A 26574-nucleotide genomic window follows, 5' to 3' on the forward strand; every position below is an offset into this window, starting at 1 on the left:
GCTGTATGTAAAGATAATTTCAAACAAATTGAACAAAAGACGTTTTGAAGAAGTGACCAACCCCAACTTTGTCTGTTGAGATACAATGGAAGGCCAGCATTATTTCTTCTGCTGGAGGCAAACCTTCTCATATGTATGTATGTATGTATATATATATATATATATATATATATATATATATATATATATATATATATATATATATATATATATATATATACACACAATATAGAGAGAGAGAGAGAGAGAATGTATATATATGTTTATACTGTCGTCATTACATTATCCACCACATTGCACTGCACCTTAACTGCTTCTCTTTTGCACTCTGGACAGATGCAAACTCCATTTCGTTGTCACAGTACTTGTACTATGTGCAATGACAATAAAGTTGAATCTGAATCTGAAATGAGCATCGGAAATATTTTTGATTATTACAGGAGCATTGATTATAGCATTTTCCCAGGGAAAAAAAGTAGAGGTATTAAAAAAAATGTCGAGGGTAAATGCAGCTACAAATGGGCCAACATTTGTCAAAAACTAAAATTGAGAACTTATTATTACTACATTGGTTTACACGTAAAGGTCTACTGTGAAGGATTAAGTGGCATCTAGTGGTTAGTCTGCAGATCCAACTAAATACCGCTCCACTCACCCTTCCAAGACTCTTTGTGGATATAAATGTCTCATTCTAAGCTAGAAAACACAAGTATTATTTGCAAATGACAGAAACAAAACGACTCATTCATTCCATATTTGCGGACGACTAGATTTAGCTTTTTTTAATAACCCACCAGCCCCCATCATGCGTTGCTGTTGGCCAGGTACAACGCTGGATATTTACCCTGTCAGCAATAACACACCTCAAAATGTCCACATCGACAATCAATGCATCATACTGAGTGTAATTTGTCCCTGGCGAGCCTTTTCAGCAATACTAAAGAGGTGCCTTCATCGATTCACATGCAAATACTCAGCTGGCATTAGCAGATGGATGGACTGATTAGTCCCAGTCAGTCAAATCAGCTGCTGGATATTCTGCATAGAATGGTCAAAATATCCGTCTGCTTTTTCTCACCGACTGTTTGTCTTTTAATATCGTCTTTCTATTCAGAAACACACGTACCGTCACCCTCACACCTCTTCATACACTTTGACGCCCAGAAGACGCCCAGTGCTGCGCGGGCGTCTCGTCTCGTCTGTGTAAGACGCGAGATTCCAGATGGCCGATATTGAGCGATTACCTTTTCAGGGCTCACCAGCCCTCTGTATCTACACCCTGATCCCTCCTCTCAATAATGGACTGCAGGGTAGCGAGGGCTGTGTGTGTGTGTGTGTGTGTGTGTGTGTGTGCAGCTTCTTTGATTAGACAGCCGAATATACTCTGTATTCAGCCCCGGCGCCGCCTGCTCCAACTGGCATAGCTAATGAAGAGACTGTGCCCCTCCCTTGGCACTAGTGTGTGTGTGTGTGTGTGTGTGTGTGAGAGATGCATAGAGTCAAGCTGCAATTAAAAGGCCTGTCAATGGTGTCTGCCATAACAGAGGCTTGGGCTGTCACTATCGACCAGCCTGAGCACACACTGTAGAGGGGAGAGGGAACAGGGGAGAGCAAGGGACACAAAGAGGAGGACAAGGAAGAAGAGCATGAGATGGTGGAGGTAGAGAAAGTTCATTTGGTATTGCGTCCGGTCAACAAATAAAAGGTCTTTTGCAGCGACTGCTGCGATTGGGTCTCATGCGCAGACAGAGCGAACAACCAGCTGATAAACAGCAGCAGCTCAAATAATCTCTCAGGAGTTGGTGGAGACCAACAACGGATCAGAAAGGAGAGCGAATGCTGGACTCAGGTGACAAGAAACCAAGGTCATAATAGGTCAGTATTGTTTTCTCAGCTTGTTCTGCTGCCACCAGGTGGCCCGGGTTTCATGATGTGTGAAAGAAAAGAAAGGGAAAAAAGAATCGTCAGATTCAACACTTGCAGCAGATTTAAAATAATCTTTAAATTATAACAATCTTTATTTTCTCAAATATTGTGTATTCATTTGCCGCTGGTGATGGCAGTTGAGCACCAGATGACACCAGTATTTTCACCCAGGTAACAGGATTCAGACAAAATATCAGAACAATATATTTATGCATAAGATGACTTTTTTTCGTGTATGTGTGTTCCACGACAGCACACCATGACAAATGTTTATTCCAGGAGTCATTTAAGCGGTAAAACACTTTTATTGTTTCCAACATATGAGCTACAAGTATATTTACATCACACACTGCAGCACGGCACAGGTATCATGGAATGTCTCTCTTTTTGTTGCAAAGGATGCTTACAGATGGGTTACTTCAGCTTCTCCCACGCACACACACACACGCACACATGCACGCACGCACTCACACACACACACACACACGCACACAAGCACACATCACCTGTCCCTCCCCAGACTCTCAGAGCAGGATGCTGTACTTGAGGGCCCGGGGTACCCTGTTGATGACGAGGCGTCCATCGTAGCTGAGCGAGGCGAAGAGCCAGGGGTCGGCCGACGACCACTCCGCCGCGTACACGCTGTCCTCGTGCTCCTCGTAGGTCGACACCACGCTGTCCTGCAGGGGCTCCTTACCCCTGAGTCACACACACACACACACACACACACACACACACACAGACAGATCACTGTTGTAGAATCTTCTTTAACCGTTTGATCCCCATTGATTGGTGGAATACGTTATTGTTATTACATTTAAAATACATTATTTCAATTTGACCGTACAGCCCTAATGTTTAAAATTGGAAATTGAATCGGACTGTGAATTTAAAATAAAGTTAAATTAAATTGTGGATTTGGAAAATCATGACACCGCAAGTAAACATGTGTGGAATATTCTTTGAGCAAATTTAAACCGGGAGAATATTTTTTTTTATTTAATGATGTTTGATATTTTGTGTATATATATACACATTTTAAAAAACGGTAAACAAAGTGACTTCATCGAGGTCCGACAAACAGGCCATTTATTTAATTTAACACATTTGCAGAAACCCGTTCTTAAAAATGACTTGAAGACATCATTGTTTCCATTTGTGTTTACTAGCTCGCCGTTTCTCTTTCCTTCCTGCTCACTGCTGCATTCCTCAGTGCATTACTGCTGTCAGCTGTCACTCAGCAGAGGAGCACATACCGGGGTTGAAGATGTGTATTTTGTCACCTGCACGCTTACACGCTTGTGCACACATGTCTGAGTGAAATAATACAGCCCTCCTGTAAAAACACATGGCTCAATAGCACTACTGGTGGTCACATGTATGCTGTCACACAGACACACACACACACACACACACACACACACACACACACACACACACACACACACACACACACACACACACACACACACACACACACACACACACACACACACAGGTACCTGCTGAGGACTGGAGAGCATTTACTTTGTTTTCATCTCTCCCCGTCTTCAGCCCACAAACAACCTCCCCAGTGCTGAGACACTTCTCCCACGGCTCCGACAATGTGACAATAAATAAGATCTTTAGAATTATCATCTAGCATTATTGCCATCCCAAATTTCTCCCAAACCCCACTGCTGTAAGTAGTCTCGAGGGAAGGCGGTGACATACATATTTGGATTTATTTTACACATTAACTGTTCCTCGCAGACAGTAGCTGCTCCCCCCGGGCTGCAGCCTGAAATAAAAACAGTCCTAAGTGCTCCGCTCGTATAGATTCATTGGGGAAGAACAGGAACAAGAGAGTATGTGTGAGAGCACTTGACTGATGCTGTAATGCTGGGGTGACTTTTTAAGGATTATGTCATTGGACAGTTCACCTGCTAATGGGAAATATTGTGCGCTACAAATATGGTGACATTTGTAGCCGGCCTCCAGTGATAAATAGTGACGGTTGTTTAATAGGTACATCGAGCTTCAATGAAATCAGTCTAATACAACTGTCCTGCGATAAATCCTACCTTCATGAAGGCGATAATTATCTCTGTTTTTTTGGTGCAAACGTGTAAGATGTGCTGAATCCTCTAATCCAGTGAAATGGTGGCGGTCGGTGGAGTCGAGCCGGTTCCCCCTGGGCTTTGCACCGGTGGAATTTGTGCCACTACGGTTCCGCTAACTCAAAGTTTGTCTACCGAAGCTGAAAAGTAGTCTCCTGGTGGCAGGGAGGACGAAAAACATAAATATGAATAGTGTTCTTGTTTCTGCCACTTGAGATTTAATCAAATATCGAAGCGTGCACAAATGAAGAGTATAAAATAGTATTGTTTTGTTTGACCGGCTCTAAGAGTTACAGCAGTTTAGTGGAACGTTGTGTATTCTTGCCCTGCTGTTCCTTGTTTTTGTTTATTTATTTTATATCCAGTGGCTGCAAATTGAGTTAGTCTAGACCCCAGCCTTAGAGATGAAATGCTGATTTGTAAGGAGCATGTGGCTGGATACTACAGAGAGGTGTTGAATTACACTGAGACGTGTTATTCATATTTGGTTCCGCCCATTTACAATCAGTCAAGATGTATATTCTGATAACACAAGCTTTATTCAGGTGCATTCCTGCCATCAAATTAAAGCTGACTATTCAACGTAAAAGCATGAAAGTCTCTCTGTCAGTGTTTGGTTTGTCCTTTCTGGGCTCCTGTAGAAACACGGCAGTGCAACATGGTGGACTCCATGAAGAGGACCTGCTCCCTATGTAGATATGAAGGGCTCATTCTGAGCTAATGAAAACACAGCAGTTCTTATTTTCAGGTGATTACACACTAATGAAAACAAAGTCATGAATATTATTTTCATTTTTTTGCCCCCTAAATCTCACACAGCGGTCTGTTAACGCCTCTTTAAAACGTAATCAAGGTAGGATGTAAGAGAGGACTGTTGCATTCGACTGCATCAGCTTTAGCGTACTTTAGTGTACCTAATAAACTGAAGGCATCTCGGCATAAGTAGTGCTGAAGTTGCTTTCTGGTGATATAAAACAGTTAAAATATGAAATTAAGATTAACTTCAAATGTGGCGTGGCAATTCCACAGCGTAATCTGATATAGTGAACTCAGACTGGACCCTCAGTCAGCCACTTCCTGTTTAGCTTGTTTCCACAAGTACGCGTGGCGATGGCGGTCTGCACTCCCCAATTTGCAGGCAAAGACATGTAAAAAAAAAAGCCATATCAGTAGAAGTGTCCGCTATAGCCCTTTCTGGTGGTAAACTCAAGCCGTTATCTATAATTCATAGCCACTAGACTCCATTGACAAAAAAGTAATTTTAACTCGCAGAACTGGTCTAGATCCGTTAGTTCTTTTGTGTTCTTGTGTGACTTAGTTGTAAAGTTCCTGTTTTTGTCAAAGGATTAGAGTCTGAAAAGAATGAAATCACAACCATGTTAATGTTTAGGACGTGGGGCCATGAAGGATGGTTTATACATGGTTATAAACATCAATAATTGGCAGAGGGGCTGATATTGTACCGCTCAATTTCAATTAATTTCCCTCTTGTGTGTTCAGTATTGGTGATTATGAACTCTCCTGAAGCACAGCGGCAAAAACAAATGAGACACTTACCTGTGACCTCCTCAAGGGTCACTCTCATAACAGGCAAACGAGATACGGAGGACAGTTAAAACCTTGAAACAATAATTATTACTCAGGTTTGGCAGCCTGGAAAAAAATTAAATCGGAGCTGTAATAAACCGTTGCTATCCTTGAAAAAAAACTAAAAAGAGAGCAGTTAAAGTCGACTTTCAGATTGTTGGAAGCATTTCCTTCTCTAACCAGCCCTTCTCTCTTACTTGTCCTCCTGGTGGTTGTCCTCCCCCTCGCTGAGCTCTTCGTCATCCACCAAGTGCCCAAATGGCTCCGAGGAGATGGACACCATATTGGAGAGGATGAGGCGGCTGTCACTGCTGGCCGTCAACACCAGCTGGTCATGGCTGTGGTTGTAGCGGACGCTCCACACCCTGGGACGGAGACAGTCGGCATTTAAACAGTGCAGCTGTGGGTGTGTGTGCGTGTGTGTATGTGTGTGCGTGTGTGTATGTGTGTGCGTGCGTGCGTGTGCGTGTGCAGTACATTCAGTGCATTTATTAAGAGCTGTGTGTGTATTTTTTGTTCGGAAACAAAAGATCCACGTGGAAACTGATATCACTATATAGTGAGTAAAACCACACGTATTGGAAGACCACACATGCGCTGAAACACACACACACAGTCTTGCAGAGTCTCTCTCTCTCTCTCTCTCTCTCTCTCTCTCACACACACACACACACGCCCACGCAAATCAAGCAGAAAATGCAGCGTTCTCACAGTGGGATTCACAGCAAATTATGCCTCTGGGTGTAGACTCAGATGCCAACAAAATTAGGATTTGGTGCCTTTCAGTCTATATTTGGGCTCAGTTCACGAGCTGATGAGCTTCATCATAAACTCCCTCATCCTGGTTTTATTTGTTGCTCTGATCCACTTTTTCAGTCCTCCGCAACCTTCCTCTCCCCATTTGTGTCCCCCTCTTTCTATATCTCTGATTGTCAACAGTCTCTCCCTCCCTCCCCCTCTCCCTCTCTCTCTCTCTCTCTCTCTCTCTCTGTCTGTCTGTCTCTCTGTCTGTCTGTCTCTGTGAGCCCGGGGCACAGCTCAGAGTGCGGTACCAGTTCCCTCACAGGGAGGGATTGAGGGATAACGGAGGCTGTTGACAGGAAATCAGCCTCGGCCACGCCGTTCCCCGCGCTCCCATAATCCGCTTCCCTGCTAAAAAATAGTCCCTAATACCCCCAGCAGCCCTGAGGCCATATCCTGGCTGCGCTCCAAAAAAGAACGAGCGCCTGCAACACACACACACACACACACACACACACACACACACACACACACACAAAAGAGAAGTGTACACACAGGACGAATCCACTCAGACATATGCATTATAGAAAAGCTTGAACACACTCAAATGCATGTAGCCACACATAGAGATTAAAAAAAGCCCTTGCAAATAGCAGATTAAATGGTGCGCGCACACACACACACACACACACACACACACACACACACACACACACACACACACACACACACACACACCTCCTATCTGAAGAGATCCCATCTGCAGCTATCTACAGTTATGGATATGTTCGCCAAGTCTATCTTTCTTTTGGAGATAACGCCCGCACTCGTGTGTGTGTGTGTGTGTGTTGTGTGTGTCTGTGTGTGCTCGTACACAAAGGCATACGCGTGTGCATAAGCTTGTGTGTGTGTGTGTGTGTGTGTGTGTGTGTGTGCACGCCTTTATCTTTATTTATTGGTGTGCTGCAGCAGTAGCCCAGTTTGGCTCGCAGACAAACTGATCATCTATTCAGCTCACACACACACACACAAGAGAGAGAGAGAGAGAGAGAGAGAGAGAGAGAGAGAGAGAGAGAGAGAGAGAGAGAGAGAGAGAGAGACACTTCTGCAGGACACTACGTTCTTAGCAGGACAAACTCGTGCAGGAGCTCCCTTCGACCCACACTGACTCAACCCTCACTGACAAAATGAGTAGCGGCCTATTTAATTAGTAATTAGTGTATTACTACGTTTTATTGCACCAGCAGTAGTTAGGGCATTTCATTAGTTAGGAGATAAAGCCATTAATAAAACCAGAAACCAATCAACAGTGAAGCAAAGCAGTTATCACCATGTTTATCATTATTGTTACGGGGTTTTACTGAATGTGCCTGAATTACACTCCATGGTGTGTAAAAGGCTCGTTTTAACCCATTACACAGATACAGTACAATTATACTAGACGCATTCAAGTCAGTTATGTCATGATAAATGCTTTTTTCCACCTATTTCTTATGAAACCTGATCATGTGATAAACAAATCGAAGATAAAATGTTATGTCCCAACACAAGTTCATTGAGCTGTGGGGAAACGTTGGAATGTGATGCAGGACATAAAAAGGGAGAGTGTCTCTTTAAAGAAACAACTTTTAGAAAAATGGTGATTCACCTCTTTTTTTTTATCCCTAAAATCCGTCACCTTCACTTCCATCATCAAATTAGACTTTTACTAACTCATGGCCAACTTGGTACCGCCAAATTACATTTTCATCTGTTACCCTAGGGGTATCTAGCCAGGCACAGAGTTTAAGTTTCATTTGCACAGATTTTGAGATCCAAATCTAAAATGTCTGTCTCCCCCAATACAATTGAGGTGAATGGATTTTGGATTTTTTTTTAAGTCTGGCAGTCGCCTCGGACTATGAGGTACATCAGCATAAAATGTCATTATAATGGCCATCCGGGCTGAATTATTTCCCCAGTAATTCTCCTGCATGGGCTTCCCATAATATTCACCATATTGACAAGTGTCATTGAAAACTGTTGAAAGGTTTGCTGCACAGCAAATGGAGCGAGCGGCACTGTGTGTGGCGAGCTGGAGCGATACAAGTCAGATAGAGCGGACATTCCTGGCTGCATTTAAGGAGCAGTGCTCCAAAGAGATGCTCCATTTGCTGCTGAACGCTTCTGATAATAGTAAATATTACATTTCTACAGTTTCCTGAGGAATTACATTTCTATATAACGTTCGTACGTGCATGTTCAGCAATGGTACGATGAGCTCATTAATAACCCTCAGTGTAGTTACTACAGGTTGGTCATGGTTGATTTCATTTTGAATATCATGATTTGTTTTGCTTAAAGCGAGGGATGGTAATGTTCTTCAAAAACATGTTTTGTTCTAATAGTTGAAATTCTCTTTACATCCCAACAGCAATCAATAAATCAAATACTGTGACAAAAAATAAGAAAATAATCCGGCATCTGTGGCTGTCGAAGGTCTGTAATGAGGCCGTCTATTCGTTTCATTCGGCCTAAGCAAAATGATTGGACGGGTTCTACCTGCCTGTCTACCTGATCACACTCTGCTCTGCTGCTTCCCAGCGCTTCTAGCTGCTTTCATTGGAAAAGAGTGGGCAACAGTGGACAGCTGGATTTCCCAATTGAATGTGTGTATATATATATATATATATATATATATTCTTTTACATCTAGTCTACTCTTGTTGGTTTCGCAAGACTACCAACCCTGGCTCTAACACTGTGTACAGAACTAATCAGTCTAAATGTAAAAGTACAGAATCTGCCAGTGTCAAAGAAGAGGTATGATTAAAAGATCAAGTTAATGAGTATCAATAGTGTATTGCATTATATTTGAGTTTGATTTAAACTAAGCCCACTTACTTTACTTCTCTTTAAACATGTGTCATTGTCTCCTTGAAGGGTCATTGTGGAATAAAGTCAAGTTTAAAGGACTAAATTCCATTTCCACAAATTAGGTTCATTGCAGAAATGGACAAAACCTACAGAACTAAACCTAAAGTTACCCGTCGAGCACGAGATCACAAGACATAAGTAAGTGCATCAGAACATATGTGCATTATTTAGGCCGCATATATACATCACATTAAAAAGTGATGATTAAAAGATACCATTTTGTGGGACTTAATATTTTCAATAGACTCTGCCTGCATTAATTATCATTAATCAATTTCAAACTAAATATTGGCCTTATATTAATACTAATAGTCCAAAGACTAACTGCCCCTAGTTCAACAATCTCATGCTCCATTCATTTCCACCCAAACATGGGAGGTTGAGAGCAGGTTAGTGTGACACTTGAGAACTGACAGTGGAGCTTGAACTCGGGTGCTCTGGTTCAAGGACAGGACCCACTTCACTGCACCCCTGAACCTGAACACCCCCCCCCCGATCCACCCACCAGTGCGAGTGCTCCTCCAGGGTCTTGACAGGCTCCTGGACGTTGCGGACGTCCCAGAACTTGACCTTGCAGTCGTCTCCGCAGCTGGCCAGGTAGTACTGGCGGTTGGGGTTGAAGTCCAGGTCACGCACCAGCTGGCCATGGGCATTCTCTATACAGTAGATCTGTCTGGAGAGGGAGGGAGGGAGGAGAAGAGAGAAGTGATTAGAAAGAAGGGAGATGACAGGAGGCATGGAGGGGAAGACGGATGAAAGAATTAGGATGGAGGTATAGGAATGAGAGGAAGCAGCCGCGGAGAGAAATGATAAGAGAGAGGTATGGAAGAAAGGGAGACAGAGAGACGAGAGAGAAGGAGATATGACAGACAAACAAAAGGAGATAGAGAGAGAGGATGATTCACAGGGTCCACACACGCCAGAACATTCCCAGGCTAAATCAAAACCTCCTCTGTGTCTGTGTCTGTCAGTGAAGGCCAGGCTCAATAAAGAAGCCGACACCGGCGGTGGTAAATTACAAAGGCAAGTCTCATAACTGCGCAGCCTTGAGTTCCTGCTAGAGTGAAGTTAACAGAATGACATGACAGAGGAAGAGAGGCGCTCACTTTCCATCTATCTGGCCGCCTCCTCCACCTCGGCCACCTTTCATGTTCCATACATTTTCCTCGGCTTTCCCTATCTCCTCTCCTTATATATACACACACTTAAAAAAAGACTATTGCTGCCTTTTTTTTATTTGCTTCTCGCTCTGACCGTACAACCAATTTTTCTGTATGTTATTGCCATGGTTTCAAGAGCCAAATTCAGCAATGGTACTTTTTATTTAGAACCTCTTGAGTAAAGGTTACAGACCAAAACAGAGCTAAAAGGCGAGTGCATTTAATATTGTATGGGTAAATAAGAAGCTGTTTGTATCGACCAATATGCCAGTTGATTTGTGTTGAACTGAACGGATTTTCACTGATAGTGAAAGTACGGATACTTGGGATAATCACCGTCAGATATATCCCTCTACGAGAGGGAGGTATACTTATACCAGTAGCCTTGAAGTGATACCGATACCTATGGAGTACTTCTTTAGATACCTTTTCTTTCATGTGAATGGAAGCTGTCTGTCTGCACTGCCCCACCCCCCATGGTTTCAGAGTCAGCTTTTTCAGCACTTTGCCATTGTTCAAGCTGTTAGCGCTGTTAGCTGCTAGCCGCCTACTCAGACGTCACCGTGTTCGAAGCTATCTGCAGACAATACCGGCTGTTGCTGAGTTGTTTCGGTTGAACACTTATACACAGCCCTAAAGGTAGGTGATGTGTGTGAATGTAAAAGTTATAGTCACACAAGTGTGAAACAACAACAATACATGTTTGTCCAACATGCACGGTGCGGATGGAAAACTGCTGTGGAACTCGCCAGCATAACCTGCAAGCTCAAGGTTATAAATCAACAAACTTCCAATCCGCCATGATTTCTTGTACTGATCAGATTTCAAACATTATTATGTATTTATTTTAAATCAAATAATTCCATGTCCTTGTCAATTTTACCTTTTTTCATAGCTGAAGTCTATTGTTGTTGATTAACGGCATCAGTTGGTGAGTTTAGTTTCTTAAAAGCTGTTTAGAAGTAATGGCCGCTTGTTTACTTACTTTACTGCACTACAAACTGCATTTGTCTTATAAAGTAGGACAAAATATCTTTAGGATTGTAAAAAGGCAGTGAAAAAGTCAGATTTCTGCATAAAGCAGTCCATCTATAGGTGTAATAATACAGGTAAAAATTAATGGTTCAGTAGCTCCTATAAATGAGCAGTCTTTGTAGCCTCCTGATACTGTTTTCTAAATAAAAGAAGGATGCAGCAAATCAACTCGGTGTCAGAGAATTTAAACTAATTTGAATAAACTGGCAATTAATTAGATCTAGAGCTTTGCCTCCGCCATAAATGCAACACGAGACTGCAGAAAATCAGCACTTGTTCTTCCTCCACCACCGCTTCCTCTCCAGGCTAGCCTAGCAAAGCTCGGCCTGGCATGGCGCTGTGCAGCAGAGTGGAAAGCCTCAGTGTTATGGCCCAGCTGGATGCCAACAGCAGCTAGCCAGCTAGCTAGTCACCCCCGCTGATCACGTTAGGCAATTAACATGCTAATTAAAAATCTCATTAAAATAAAGGAGGTATAAGAGAATGACCTCGGGCAGACCGCTGGGCTTCAATTAGGTCAAGACAACTCAGGGACTGTGTGTGTGTGTGTGTGTGTGTGTGTGTGTGTGTGTGTGTGTGTGTGTGTGTGTGTGTGTGTGTGTGTGTGTGTGTGTGTGTGTGCCGTCACTGCCACTGGACCGTGCCGTTGGTGTCGGCATATGGAGCTTGACAATGTCAAATAACTTCCACTAGCTTCCACTGAAAACACAATTTTTGTTTCCGTGGAGCATAGATTGAGCATACATGTTCTCAATGACTAATCCAACACTAATGAGTGCACATAAATCTGTATCAGGTTTGCACTTATTAACATGTATAAGCACTTTGGTTCCTGGTTAAAGGCTGGTTATTAGGCTCTTTTTTTTTAACATGTCCAGGTTTCCAATCATGAGCTGTGTCCCATTGACCCTACTATTTACTATGTATTTAGTGCATTCTCATGAGCATGAAGAACATAATAATTTATATATATATATATATATATATATATATATATATATATATATATATATATATATATATATATATATTTCTAAGGGTAGTGTTGTCACTGTGAGTGGTTCCAGAACAGCCACAGGCAGGGTTTCCAGATGAAAGGTCATCTTAGCCACATTAAAGCAAGGGTTGGAAAGGTTGAGAAACCTCAAAAAAGGTAAGGAAAGAAATGACCCAACCAAAAATAACCCAGACCAGTGATGCCAACTCTTTTCTAATGAAGGTAGTGAGCAGCACTAGTAGCTTTATAAAGTGTCCAAATCTAGCAAGAAAGTTGAAGAGTCAGTCCGTCCCTTCAAGCCTACCTCCAAAGCCATGCCTCCAAAATTATCATTATGAAGGTAAAACAACGAGATATAATGAGAACTGGATATTGGACCCCAAGATGGCGCCTATTCAGTCTACTGAGAATGCCTCTCCTGGCATGTGGCCCACTGAGTATGCGCAGTAGTGTTTCTGATCGAGTTCCCGCTCATACTATAGACACATTTCTTAGCTCATGGAAAGTTTTACATGTATTAAACTCCATGGATAAAGAAATTCCATTGATATCAATATCAAAAATGTTGTCCATATTTCTTATATTAAACTGACAATTTAAATTCAGTTTCATCTTCCTAAGCCTCAACACTTGCTTTATGGATGACTTATTTATTTATTACATTGATGGAACCTGATCTTTGTGAAGACAGGAAAAGTACACGAGAATGACTGAGCCGACTTAGAACTTTTGGTGAACTCACTAAAAACTGAAATTTCATGTGGATTTTTGAGCCGGAGCGCATTATTTATTTACAGTGCTCCCACCCCGTGTGTGACTCAGAGGTAAAAGGCGTGACCCTGGGCTGCAGGGTGGCTGGTGTTCAACCCGGCCCGCCGTGGAATGGGACGCGCCCGCCGCGTGAAGAAGGAAATGGAGCAGGAAATTGGGTTAGTTTCGCTCGTTCCCTCTCTGGTGTCTCTGAGCAATCCCCCTCCAAGCACGCACGCACACACGCACGCACACACGCACGCACACACGCACGCACACACCCACCCACCCACAAAAACCCATGCATACGCCCATCCGACCACCCCCCCCGCCCGCCCCGCCCCACACACACACACACACACACACACACACACACACACACACACACACACCCCGGCTAATAGCGGAGAGAACTGGGACTTTTCGGATATGTGCGAGTGTGTGTTTCTGTTTGTACGAGTGCAGAGGATTAGAGTTGTGGCCGGCCTAAGCCACCAAACACACTCAATCTCAAGCAATCCAGCCGGCTAGGCAGAGAGTGTGCGAGTGTGTGTGATGAGGGGACAGGGGACCTATTATACACACTGTTAGGCGTACACAGATAAAAACATAAAACTGGGAAAACACACAGCCTAAAATACTGTTATGTGTGTTAATACGGAGGGAGATTTAGGTGTGTAAGAGGGACGCTACAAAGGTAAGACAGACGAGCACACATTTGGCTATCACACACACACACACACACATTCACACGCACCCTCCTGGCTTGGCCCGGGCGATAAATCTCTCTGCTGAGGGGATCGACTGGAACACAGACGCTCATAGTTGCGCACAAACTTTTGGCCATCTCACATACACACACACACACACACACACACACACACACACACACACACACTTCTGTTTCTATGACAACTGCTGTGGGGAGGGAGGTGGAGAAAAGAAAAATCGAAAGAGGAGAGCAATCATTTCATCGCTGATCAAAATTAAAGCCTAGCTTTGAGATGGAGCTGGCAGAGAAAGAAAGATGGGAGAAAAAGAGGCAGGTAAGAGGGAGGGAGAGAAGGGAGAGGGAGGAGGAGAGAAGGAGGGCCTCTCCCCATGAACAAAAGTAAGGAATCATGACAGTGAGCAGCCTTAATGATTGGGTAGGATCTTGATGGATAGCATGAAGTGCTCACAAAAGCCGATGAAAAACAAATATAACTAAGTATGAATTTTCAAAAAAATATTGTTACACCCCCTTCACTTCATTTTGTTGTAATTAAAGAATAAATACTGCAGGGGTGACATATTTTTGTCGGCCAACCCAATAGCATTGCACTGGTTCCCCGCCAACAAAAAGCCATTGGGATTTCTCCATTAAATTATGGATTATTGCAGATAATAAACTCTTTAGAAAACAAACATTTATGATTCTTAATGGAAATCGTTGCAAATTAACACCAGTTCTATGTTTTTGGAAGTGCAAATGCAATTACCAAAACTGCACCACGGTCACACAACTTTGCGTAACCTCGACTGGGAGATCCAAACATCGTCATGAATGCGCATCAGCTGACGCCTTGGCAGCCATATGACAACAACGTCCAGCCAAGGGGCCTTTTATGTTTATGTTGTTTGCCTCTTTGCCTCCGGTGGTTGGGTCTGTTAGGTTTATGCGTTGGGAGTGAGATGGTAAGGGTTAGAATATCAGGGTAGGCCATCAGAGGCAGAGAAGTTAGGCCTTCGCCTTCAAAGGAAAACAATATTGAGTCCTATATGGACTATATGGATGAAGATGCAATGAGAAGCCTGCTTTTGTCTACCTACCATTTCATTAAGAATTTAAAGTGGTAAATCAGCCACCATTAGACCATCACTGTAACATGAGGCGGGCGAGAACGGAGAGCTGGGCAGGCGTAGAAACAGTAACTAAGAGGGGTGGTGGGCCCGACATCACGAATCTAAAAAAGCTATTTTTTGCTCATTTTTATTCTTTAATTTCAAGGTTTGAATAAGGTCATGAATGCGGCATTATGGGATTCACAGTATCATGTCTGGCTCGTGTTTGCTGGCGAGGAGGGAGAGCGCGTGAAAAGGTCACACGTGATCGATCTGACAGTCGCCAGGTTCAAAAGGTCACCTTCAAATCAACAGCGGTATATGGAACCCGCTATTTAAAAAAAACTCAAAACAGCTGACCTCTTTTACATAATGGCTCTGGTTTGGAATGTGATATACGATACTCCTAATGGGCAACACTTTTTGCATAATGGCGGCAAATTTGAATACGTGAATAAAATATGATGGAAAAGGGCTTTTTGAATAATGGTTTACCTTGGGAAACCTATCATTTTGGCACGCCGAAGCACCGCCACATCTGTTGAGCAGGTGGAGTGAAAAGGCTAGTTTTTTGGGCGGGCGGGGTCAGGAGCCGTGCAGTGTGATCAGGAGCCTCGCTCGTCTGCCGGGTGACGGGTTTTGATGCTGTCTAGTACTCGTCTGTACCAACAGACAGCTGGCTTCTAACGTGGACTGTGAAGGAGCGACCAGCGCCACTATCAATCATTCCACCTTCTTTTACGCTCTCTCTCTCTCTCTCTCTCTCTCCCTTTTTCCTCTGTACGGGCTCATTGTGCACCCCTTCTCTCCCTCTCGCTCACACACCAATACACACCACAGGGGGACATGTAGAGCGTCCATGCTTCACTGCAGCACTGCACTGCTTTTCAGTATGCACCCTGCAGTGCATAGTATGGCCACAAGCGTGACAGCTATTACACACGCTGTGTGTGTGTGTGTGTGTGTGTGTGTGTGTGTGTGTGTGTGTGTGTGTGTGTGTGTGTGTTGCCCCTTCACTGTGGAACTGTCGATCCAAGAGGGAATTCAGGGGGAGACGCGGTGGAAGGACATGTCCAGTGACAGCTCTCTCTCTCTCTCTCTCTCTCTCTCTCTCTCTCTCTCTCTCTCTCTCTCTCTCTCTCTCTCTCTCTCTCTCTCTCAGCTGTATGCCCAGTGGCTAGAACTCCATGCCTGTTAGCTAGCCTAATATTATTCAAAGGCTGAAAGCGCCCCAGTTTGCCAAGACAGTCACACAGTTGGTTTCCCTAAAACTAACAACAATTTTTTTTCTCTCCATCATTTCTCTACAAAGACATTTTGACAGAATTGTTACTAGTGCACACGTGCATTGGCGTTCCCATGCTTGCATTTACAGTATAAACTGTGACCGACACTCAACCATTTCCCAATCTCAAACTCTTTCTTGCCGGCAGACAAAACCTTTTTGTTGTCAATGGCTCTGCTCCATAGTTGAAGATTATTTCTGAATGACAGGGGGTCTGCAACTGTCTCAAAGGCAAAAGAGTGCTGCAGAACCAGGAAAAGAGTGCGCTGCCTGTTCCCTCGTCTCAAAGTGAATGTGTTTTTTTCGAAGGGTTTTTGGTATCAGATTTGATCGTTTTCTTCTACAAAATAAAATACGTCTGTCAATACCACACTCAAGTTTTACGCATATTAAAAAAGGCGGTTGCTAAAATGACTAAATGTCATCACGACGACCCTTCCGCCTCTATGGCCTCGGTGTGGTACGTTTACAGTCTAACGTTAGCTTTTTACTTTCTGTGATTGCATTCACTATTCCATAAACAATTTATACAAAGAATGTGTTTGCCACGGAGATTATTTTCTTCCAATAATCCCAAAAGTTTGTGTTTATTCAATTCATTGTTCATGACTGAATGACCCTTTCATCACTTTATTTCCAATGTTCAATAAAGGGCATCTCTTAGCCTTTCCACATAGTGTATTGTAATTGTAAACATGTAAAACAAAATGGCATATAAAACTCAGCCATTAACTTGAACGAACATTAACCCTGTTCACACTGTCTGACCAAAGAAATATGCCTCACTTTAAAATCCACAAACAACAGGATACAAGAGCCTACATATGGTTGGGACATTCAGGTCAAACAGCAGAACACATTGAAAACAGGCTTTTGGAAACATGAGACCCCACTAAACCAAATGTTTAAGAACAAAACCAGCTTGTTATAGGAATCATTGTAGTGGTTTAAGAAAGATAGAAAAATAAATGGTACTTTTGGTGATTGGACGCTGCGACTGATCGCTGGAGTTTCATACTAGAGTGAAGACGATCACATATTAAACTCAAGTTATATATTAAATCTGTTAAATTATTCACCATCTGGTTAAAATATGTTCATTGTAGGTCTGAACCACAAAAGGACCACAAACTACTGTCTTCTAAGATTGTATCTGTTGTTTCCCTCAATAACGTATTATGTATGTCATTAAAATCAGAGAGCTGGAGAGAGGAAACACTTTTTACAACACGTAATGAAGAGAAACTATATTTATACTGTGGGGTATTTTATAATGATGTCACAATCAGACTCATTCCGCCAGTAGAAATGGATCCTGCGCGTATAAGCAGGACACATCACAGTATATAAATACTCAATGCAGATTATTAAACGGTGTGACGACAGAGAAAACATCTCCACTCTGACACTCATGATAACTGTGTCTTTATTAATGTAAGTAGTAGTTTAACACCATTAAATCAACTATTTTAAGTGCATTTTTATTGGAATGTTCGCTAAAAACTCTCCGGACAAAACTCCGTCAGCTGTTAAAGCGACTGACAGCTGATCAGATGTGATCCGCTGTCAGTCGGTCGCAGTCATCAGAAACCTACGTCGCTTCACGTGACGCTTCAGAGGAAAGGACGTGTCATGTCTATTAAAACATATTTCCTCGCGTCTTCTCTCAGCGCTTGGTTGAGGGAAACGGGGATGCAATTTAGAGACTTGGGACGTACCATGTGATAGGTTGTTCATGCAGGAAGTGTCGTGTGACTCGTGCGCCACTAAAAGAAAACTTTTCGGACTGGTAAAAATGTCTTGAGTAACGTAGGAATGCGCATTACTGAGGTCTAGTAAAGTAGTGTAGTTACCAATATTTTGAGTGTAATGCGTTACTTTACTTCGTTACCTATAATAGTAATTACGTTACTGTAATCTGTTACTTTGTAACTCGTTACCCCCAACACTGCTTACAGTATATGATCAATTGTCATCAAATTAGGCAGACTATTAGGAAAAAGAACAAACAGAAAAAGAACAAACAGAAAACATAAATCAGACAATCATATTCAATTGTATTCTTATTTCTTTGTGGTAATTCATTGTTATTACATTTTTTAAACAACTATTAACGATTATAACTTCTTTCTTTCTTTCTTTATAATTCAAAATTATATTCATTGATTTGTTTGTTACCTTAATCAAGTTGTACCTACTAGGGGTGGGAATCACCAGAGGTCCACAATTCGATTTTATACTGCGATATATTGAGTATTGAGATTTATTCCCTTTTTTCCACCGCAAATTGTCCCCAAAGGAAAACTTCGTCAACATATTGTATCTAAGAAGATCAAGTTTCATTTCACTTCAATCATTTTTATTGCAGCAAAATGTGATTGTCAAGCAGACAAACTGACCAACATGTCATCAATGTTGTCATTGAGCTGGATGCGCCGAAGAGGGGGCGGGGCTTATCTCTGTGCAGGTTTCATTTACGCCTTCCACCATGGAAATATCCACTCTTTCTGCTTTATACTTGTTGTGGCAATCCCAAAAACATCAGAACGTCAAACGCCCTTGTGTCTGGGTTTATAATATTATCCGTAGCCACACAGCTTATTGTGGAAAACAATAAGCTATTTTTTTGCAAAACAAAACAGAATGAGTGCAGATGTGTGAGCATCACGTTGTATCAGTATTAGTGGCTGCAGTGAGCTGCTTTCCTCTACACATCTTTTTAAAACGTTGTTGTAGATTTAATACGGCTCTCAATTCATGCTCAATGTTGAGAGACACAACAGCAGAAAAAACGACCTCACGGAGATCTCATAAAGATCGGCTTGTGGCAAAATGACAAGAATCGGCGAGTCGCGCAAGCTAACCTATTAACGGCGGACGGTGAACATTTAAAATCAGCATTTCCTCTTGCGCCCCACCTGTAATAAATACCGCTCAGTTTAATAAATACTGACATAAAGGAAACATGGTGTTCATTTATTTGAATGACGACCACAAAGTGTGCAGGCTTTGTCACTGCAGTGTGTTTTTCAGGCTTTTGGAAGAATATTTCCAGAGCCTCTCGATATCAGAAACATCATTGATGGAGCTCCAGGCTGCAGCCTGTTGGATGTTTGTCTTGACCTGCAAATACATGAACTGTTGGGCTTTAAAAGTGAGAGCTCATAGCTTAAAATAGTGATAGTTTCAGCAGCAAATCCCATTGTACAAAGCATGCAACATATTTTTCCGCTCTCTCTGTCCGCTGTGTCTCACCTGTGTGCAGCGCATCGGGGCAGAACTCCGCCACACAGAGAGCAGAGAAGAGTTGTAGACGCGACCCAGAAATGACAAGCTGTCTTGTAGATAAGATCAATAACATACGGCCGTTTAGTTCGTTTAATAAAGAACAAGGTGTAGACCTGTTCTATATTACTCTGCCAGCCACTATATTGCAGGCTCAGGCGCTTAACAATGGAAAATCATTTGCGGCAACTAAATAATATTTTTTGGGACCAATTAAGTGAAATTGGACATTTTCCCACGGCACATCTGACGATCTCTCACGGCACACAGTGGTTGACAAGTCTCAGTGTCGCGCATGTTGTCCTGTGTGTTGCGCAACAGCTGTGAGAGCAGCGGCGCTACGAGTGACAGGAAGTCCAGACGGTTGATTTAAACGGGGACGGCGCATTTCTAATTTCTAAGTTCATTACATTTCTCAGTTAATTAAATTATCATAATTATTAGAGGAAATTATGGGGGCATTTCATGCCCCTCTCCTGGTGATATCAGGGGCAAAATTATATTTCTTAGGGGCAGTTTTGCTCTTTGCCCTCGTGTATTTCCGAGACTGTGTGTGTGTGTGTGTCTCTCTCTCTTCTGTCTGTCCACTGCATATCTTGTATTCTACAGGACCCAAGAGCCTAATATTTTCCATGCTCATTCATGACTATGCTCAAAGGACCTATTGTGGTTGAAATAATTCACACTTTGAAAACATTCTATTGACTGTTTCATACTGTCATTGACCGCTGACTCCACACTACTCTTTACCAGCCACAAGCAGTGTGCAAAATAGAGGGGTCTCAGGGGTCCGAGACCTCTTGATTGACACTTTAGAGGGATCTGTAAAATCATGAGATATTATTTGTTAGTTACAAAAAATATTTTTTAAAGTTAACTAATGCAGTGGCAGGGTATTTCACACACTGGCCTCAAGTTATCAACAGCTTCCGTTTGGGCTTTTGTTTCCGCTAAAGATTAGAAATTGTTCCTCTCTTGATTTGCACTCAAAAGTAAGTTGTATGTATGTATGTATGTATGTATGTATGTATGTATGTATGTATGTATGTATGTATGTATGTATGTATGTATGCATGCACTGACTACAATGGAGCATGTCTTCTAATATTGTTAAGAGGAGAGCTAGTTAGCTGGCTAACAGCTAACAGGGCTAATACACCTAACAGAGCTAACAGCTGATGGGACTTATACAGCTAACAGAACTAACAGCTGACGGGGCTAACAGAGCTAACAGCTGACGGGGCTAATACAGCTAACGGAGCTAACGCTGACAGGGCTAATACAGCTAACAGAGCTAACGCTGACGGGTCTAATACAGCTAACAGAGCTAACAGCTGACGGGCTAATACAGCTAACAGAACTAACAGCTGACGGGGCTAATACAGCTAACAGAGCTAACAGCTGACGGGGCTAATACAGCTAACAGAGCTAACAGCTGACGGGGCTAAACACACAGCAGGACTGACTGTTTCTGTTCAGAGGAAGCTTTAAATGTTCAACATTGAGCGATACACAGTGAACTGCAGTCTAGCTGCACACACACATAAACCTAAGTGCACCTTTCTAATTTATATTTTGTCTCGATGCAACCCTAATTATTTGTCCCAACTGGAAGCTCTGAGGTTTCATCACTTCAATCACATCGATCCGCTGTAAATGGAATCTGATGCATATTTAATCAATATCGTGTGCGATTTTCTCATTTGTAACAGCCCCCATATTCCTTCTAAAATTGTCAATTTATTCCTGTATTTCTCATCAATGAAGCTTTTCAGAAATGCTGCCAAGCAGCTTCTGACGCCCTGTGGCATAAGTGAAATATGACCTTTTATAACATGCATTCATGGAAAAGACTTTGCCTAAAAATCACAACAGCGGCCCCTGTACGACAGGGATTAGGTTTCTGAATAATGTAAAAGCCAGGGTACAGCGACAAAGACAGGCGAAGAAGAAGTGAAAATGTGTCGGATTTTTTCCATTAAACACCGCTTTCTGTCCCCAATATCGGAGCGGAGTATTGAATAATTTACATAATGCTGCATATTACATCAGTACAAACTAGAACAGGATCCATATATATTTCATAAGCAGTGTTATCTTTGTAATTTTTTTTTTTAAGCACTGTGTATCTGGGAGACGGGGGTGCAGAAGACACCGTGCTCCTCTCCAGGGTGTTAGATGAGTAACTAAAGGCGGCTGCTACTGCTGAGCTGTTCTCCCTGTCCTTATTTCAGAGCAGGGCGTCCGTGATTGGGCTGGCAGACCGGGTGACGAGCCTCGGGAATGAAAGGGGGAGGAAGGGGGAGAGGAGAGGAGAGGAGAGGAGAAGGTTTTGTGTGTGTGTGTGTGTGTGTGTGTGTGTGTGTGTGTGTGTGTGTGTAAGAGGGGACACCTCAGAGGTCGTCTGAGGAGGCAGTGGAGCGTGCAGAGGCTGCCATCACACAGCTGCCACACCAACTGGACAAACACGCACACACACATTTACAAACGCACGAGCAGGCCACATTTATGTGGATACATGAGCACACCATACACACACACACACACACACGCACACACACACACACACACACACACACACACACACACACACACAAAAGCAGAAAGGTACACACAGCACAGAGCAAACAGGGCGAGCGCGCGTGGTCATTTGTCACGTGCGAGTCGCTCACTCAAACAGAAGCGCGCGCTCATTCACCGCTCATTCACACTTGCGAGCTTTCCACTCACAACCACTTCACACTTGTGCATGCACGTGCATGCATGAACACACACACACACTCACACACACACACACACACACACACAAACCAGGCATGAAAACGGGTCAGTGGTGAAAAAGGTGAGAAGGATATTACCCCTCTAGGAGGGTCCGGGGGCATGCTCCACCGTAAGAAAAATTCAAATATTCCATATTTTAAAGCATCAATCTGATGTATTTTGAGATGCTTTTTTTGCCAACCTGGGGAGAGCTGGAGAAACTTAACTTCAGCCATGAGTCAAAAATTATTATGGCCTCCTTACTAAGTATTATGCAAGCCATTTCATGCCAGCCTGTCAATGGGTCTAACATTTACAGTCAGACCTGCAAACTCATAAGCGGTGAAAAAGGTGCCACCAGCGGGGCGGGGGGGGGTTAGTGACGGGCTAGTCAGTGCTGAACAGCGTCACTCGTCGAGAAGCTGACAAACTATGATCATTATGGGTTTTAATTCTTCTTTTGTCAATACCCAAGTGTACATATACTGTATATACACACACACACACACACACACACACACACACACACACACACACACACACACACACACACACACACACACACACACACACACACACACACAACCGTTCAAAAGTTTGGGGTCGCCCAGACAAATGTTCAGTTTCTTCGCAATTTCTCTCATGGAATAGCCTTCATTTCTAAGAACAAGATCAGACTGGCGAGTTTCACATGAAAGTTCTCTTTTTCTGGCCATTTTGAGAGGATAATATAATATTTATAATGGAACCCACACATGTGATGCTATGCATAGGAAAGCCAGTTGTAAAGCTTCTCTCACCAGCATAACTGTTTTAAGCTGTGCTAACATAATTGCACAAGGGTTTTCTAATCCTTCATTAGTCTTCTATGTGATGAGCAAACACAATGTACCATTAGAACACTGGAGTGATAGTTGCTGGAAATGGGCCTCTATACACCTATGTAGATATTTCATTAACAACCAGATGTTTCCACCTAGAATAGTAATTGACCACATTAACAATGTATAGTGTATTACTGATTAATGTAATGTTATCTAAAAAACAGTGCTTTTCTTTGAAAAATAAGGAAATTTCTAAGTGACCCCAAACTTTTGAACGGTAGTGTGTGTGTGTGTATATATATTTTGTAGACTTAATACTTACAATATGCAATACTGCTATACTATACTGAATATTGTTTTGCTACTACTACATTTCACTTCATAATATTACACTTATATGCCATAATATGTATAATGTACCAGCGTTTTTATCTTATTTTACCATATTATGTCATACTGTTATACCACTTTACTTTGAGGAGACATCACTGTTAGTCTAGAACAGCGGTTCCCAAACTTTTTAGGCCACGCACCCCCTTCTACATCCCGACCGGGTTCACGCACCCCAAATCCCCCACACGCAACAGAGCCTATTTATAGCCGCATAAAATCGGACCACTGCGAGAACTGTTTGCTCGCGCGTGGCATTTGTTACAAGATTTAATCCGGTGTATAAATTTCAGTTACACAAGGCGTCACTTTTAAAAAGCAATAAGGATGGCGAGGACACACGCACAGGCTCAGAGGCAGATTGCATTTCACATTTATTTACTTAAACACAGTAAGCCACGTAAAGAACAAAGAGTGACACATGCATAGGCTCAGAAACAGATATAAATAAAAAAGGAGGCTCCAGGGGTGCGCGCACCACACTTTGGGAATCCCTGGTGTAGACCCAACACATGAATGAGACTGCAATAGTTTTTGGCTGTTTTGTAACTCTTCCAATTTTGATCTAAAAAATGTAAGGGGCTTCTGACTTGCACTGGCATGCTTGGTGTTCAGGTGGCGGCGCAAATAAGAGGCTTCAGACAGCTGTTAGCCAGAACCTCACTGGCACAACACGCACTGTGGCTTCGGGCAATCTGCATTCCAATCCAAGTGAAGCCCAGACCCAGATAATTGTCATCATATTTCCTCTTTTTTTTCCAAGTCTGATGCTCACTCTCGTCTCCTCTTTCTCCGACTCCCGGTCGATTTCTTCTCCCGGTCTCTCCCCAACGCACCTCTCCGTTTCTCTCCCTCCGGTTCCCTTACTCTCTCTCTGTCCCTCTCCTCTTTTATTACTGATAGCTTTAGATGTCCCACCTGACAGCTTCCCCGATTTCAGCCAGTTTAACATATTTTCATGGATGTTGCTGAATGAATGAAATGACGTTAGGTGCACAAGCTAGGCTAGCTAGTGTGTACGTAAAAGACAGTCTGGCGGCCGGACCGGAAGTGCATCTATTTATTAAATTGTACATTTTTAATTGTAATTAAATGTAAATCTTACAAATGGAATTTTTATAATTAAAAAAATCCTACTTATTTTTTTTTTTAAATTATGTTTAATATTAATTATTACACCATTAGACCACCATTAAATTTTTCCTCTCGCGCACCCCCTACAGGCAGCTCACACTTTGGGAATCCCTGGTCTTGAACACTGAATAATATTTCCACCAGGTAAACCTGAACATGCACACCTCTATCTGTGTGACAGTGATTATAACCGCATAACTATATAGATTATAATTAACTAGAGGATACACTTTTTCCTACACGTAGATCTTAAACCCTTAAAATATAAACAGTAGCCCGGCCACCCTACGGAGGAAACTCATTTCGTTTTTTTTATTAAAATAAAAGTTGGATAAAATCTCCATTGTCCTCTCCTTATATGTAGTGAGGTGTCGGTAGGTAGAACCGCCAGTGCCGCTGACTCGCCGCTCTCCTGTCTGACGTCACACGCTGCCACGGACTCGCCGCTGCCAGTAATCTCACTCGCTGTCTCTCCAACAACGTTAGCTAACGTGTTAGCAAGCTGACTAGTTTGCCATTAAAAAACTGGTGGGAGGGAAATGAAGCCGCTGTAGACATCTTAACGCTGATTGGCCAAGACTCGACACGTCAAAGGTCTTCTATTGCTAAGATGATCACGACCTCAGTTTTTTTCCGTGTCCTACTCCAATCTCAGAAACGGCGGACAGTTGATGCCCCCACTTAGAACTAGCGTGCACTGGAGCCCGTCATAATAGGGTTCACTGGGCTAGCTCACCTGGCAGAGCGGGCTCTCATGTACTAAGGCCGAGTCCGACCTGCGGCCATTTGCTGTATGTCACCCCTCCTCTCCTCTCCTTTCTCGAGCTGCACTGTCAAATAAAAGGCAAAAAAAGCCCCACAAAAATCTGAAAATAATAGTGTGCAGTGGGGCCCATGGTGCCTACCTTACCCCACCGGTCTACTCAAACTGTCAGCTCATTTAAATCAGGGCTCAAAAAACTACTGTGTGCAGCGGCTTTCCAATACATTACATAAATAATTTATCTTTAATCCCTAGCTATTAAATAGTTTTTCGCTTTTTGTTTTTGTTTTCATTGTCTTTTAAATGTAATCTTAGTGTTTTCTTCACAACTTATGCCGAACATATCCAATATATTTCTCGGCCCCTGGAGAGCACTTTGAATGGCCTTGTGTCTAATTGGTGCTCTATAAATAAAATGACCTCGTCTCATCAAATTCAAAAGCTGTTTAGACTCCTTGACACAGAGTGACCCATTGAGTCATTACAAAATAAAAATAATAATAAAAACCCAAGGACTTGAATTTTTAATTGCAGCTTAGAGTTGACAAAGATACCAGCTGAATGTGAGGGGGAACGTGCATAAAACAGTGCACACGGTATTTTTGAGTACACTGTGATATCAGCAGAGACCACATCTCATCTCTAACAAGCCCTATGCTGCCGCCCCTCCTTCCCTTTTGTGCCCACGGCCAAATCAGCCCTGTTGCATCTTTCAAAATAGCACAGCGGGAGGAGAACGGCCAAAATGGAGCGTGCAGGAACTCTATAATTTGTTATGTGGCTGATGGGGAGTGATATCAATGACTCAACTATCTTATCCGGGCCTGTGATCGCGTGTGTGTATCTCTCTCTCTCTCTTTACGACGCGTCGTCGTGATCATTGCGGTGGATAACGAGGCGATTCTTATTCCTCCTAGCAGAGACCGCACGAACACACTCACTCGTCACATACCTCAGAGACGCAGAGCACAGACATAACACACACACAGCCAGAGGTTGTAAGGTGGGTAGCTGATAACCTGCAGTTACAAGGTTAATGTGTGGTAGTACACATGCTCCGTGTCAAGCAGGAACATTAGTGTTTCGCCACGTCGCACTT

General features: G+C 42.8%; 1 protein-coding gene across 2 annotated transcripts in view; it reads right to left on the reverse strand.

Moving 5' to 3' along the window:
* Nucleotides 1–2228: 2228 nt before the first annotated feature.
* eipr1 (EARP complex and GARP complex interacting protein 1) overlaps nucleotides 2229–26574 on the reverse strand; it is a 57954-nt gene continuing 33608 nt past the window's right edge. For both annotated transcript variants that reach the window (XM_079223328.1, XM_079223327.1), the window contains exons 7-9: nucleotides 9774–9941; nucleotides 5810–5977; nucleotides 2229–2625 (exon numbers count right to left, since the gene is read on the reverse strand). In XM_079223328.1, the coding sequence (XP_079079454.1) occupies nucleotides 2451–2625; nucleotides 5810–5977; nucleotides 9774–9941 (511 nt within the window). In that variant the 3' untranslated portion in view covers nucleotides 2229–2450. The remainder of the gene's footprint in view (nucleotides 2626–5809; nucleotides 5978–9773; nucleotides 9942–26574) is intronic.

Source organism: Taurulus bubalis, assembly GCF_910589615.1.
Source record: "Taurulus bubalis genome assembly, chromosome: 1".
NCBI lineage: Eukaryota > Metazoa > Chordata > Actinopteri > Perciformes > Cottidae > Taurulus > Taurulus bubalis.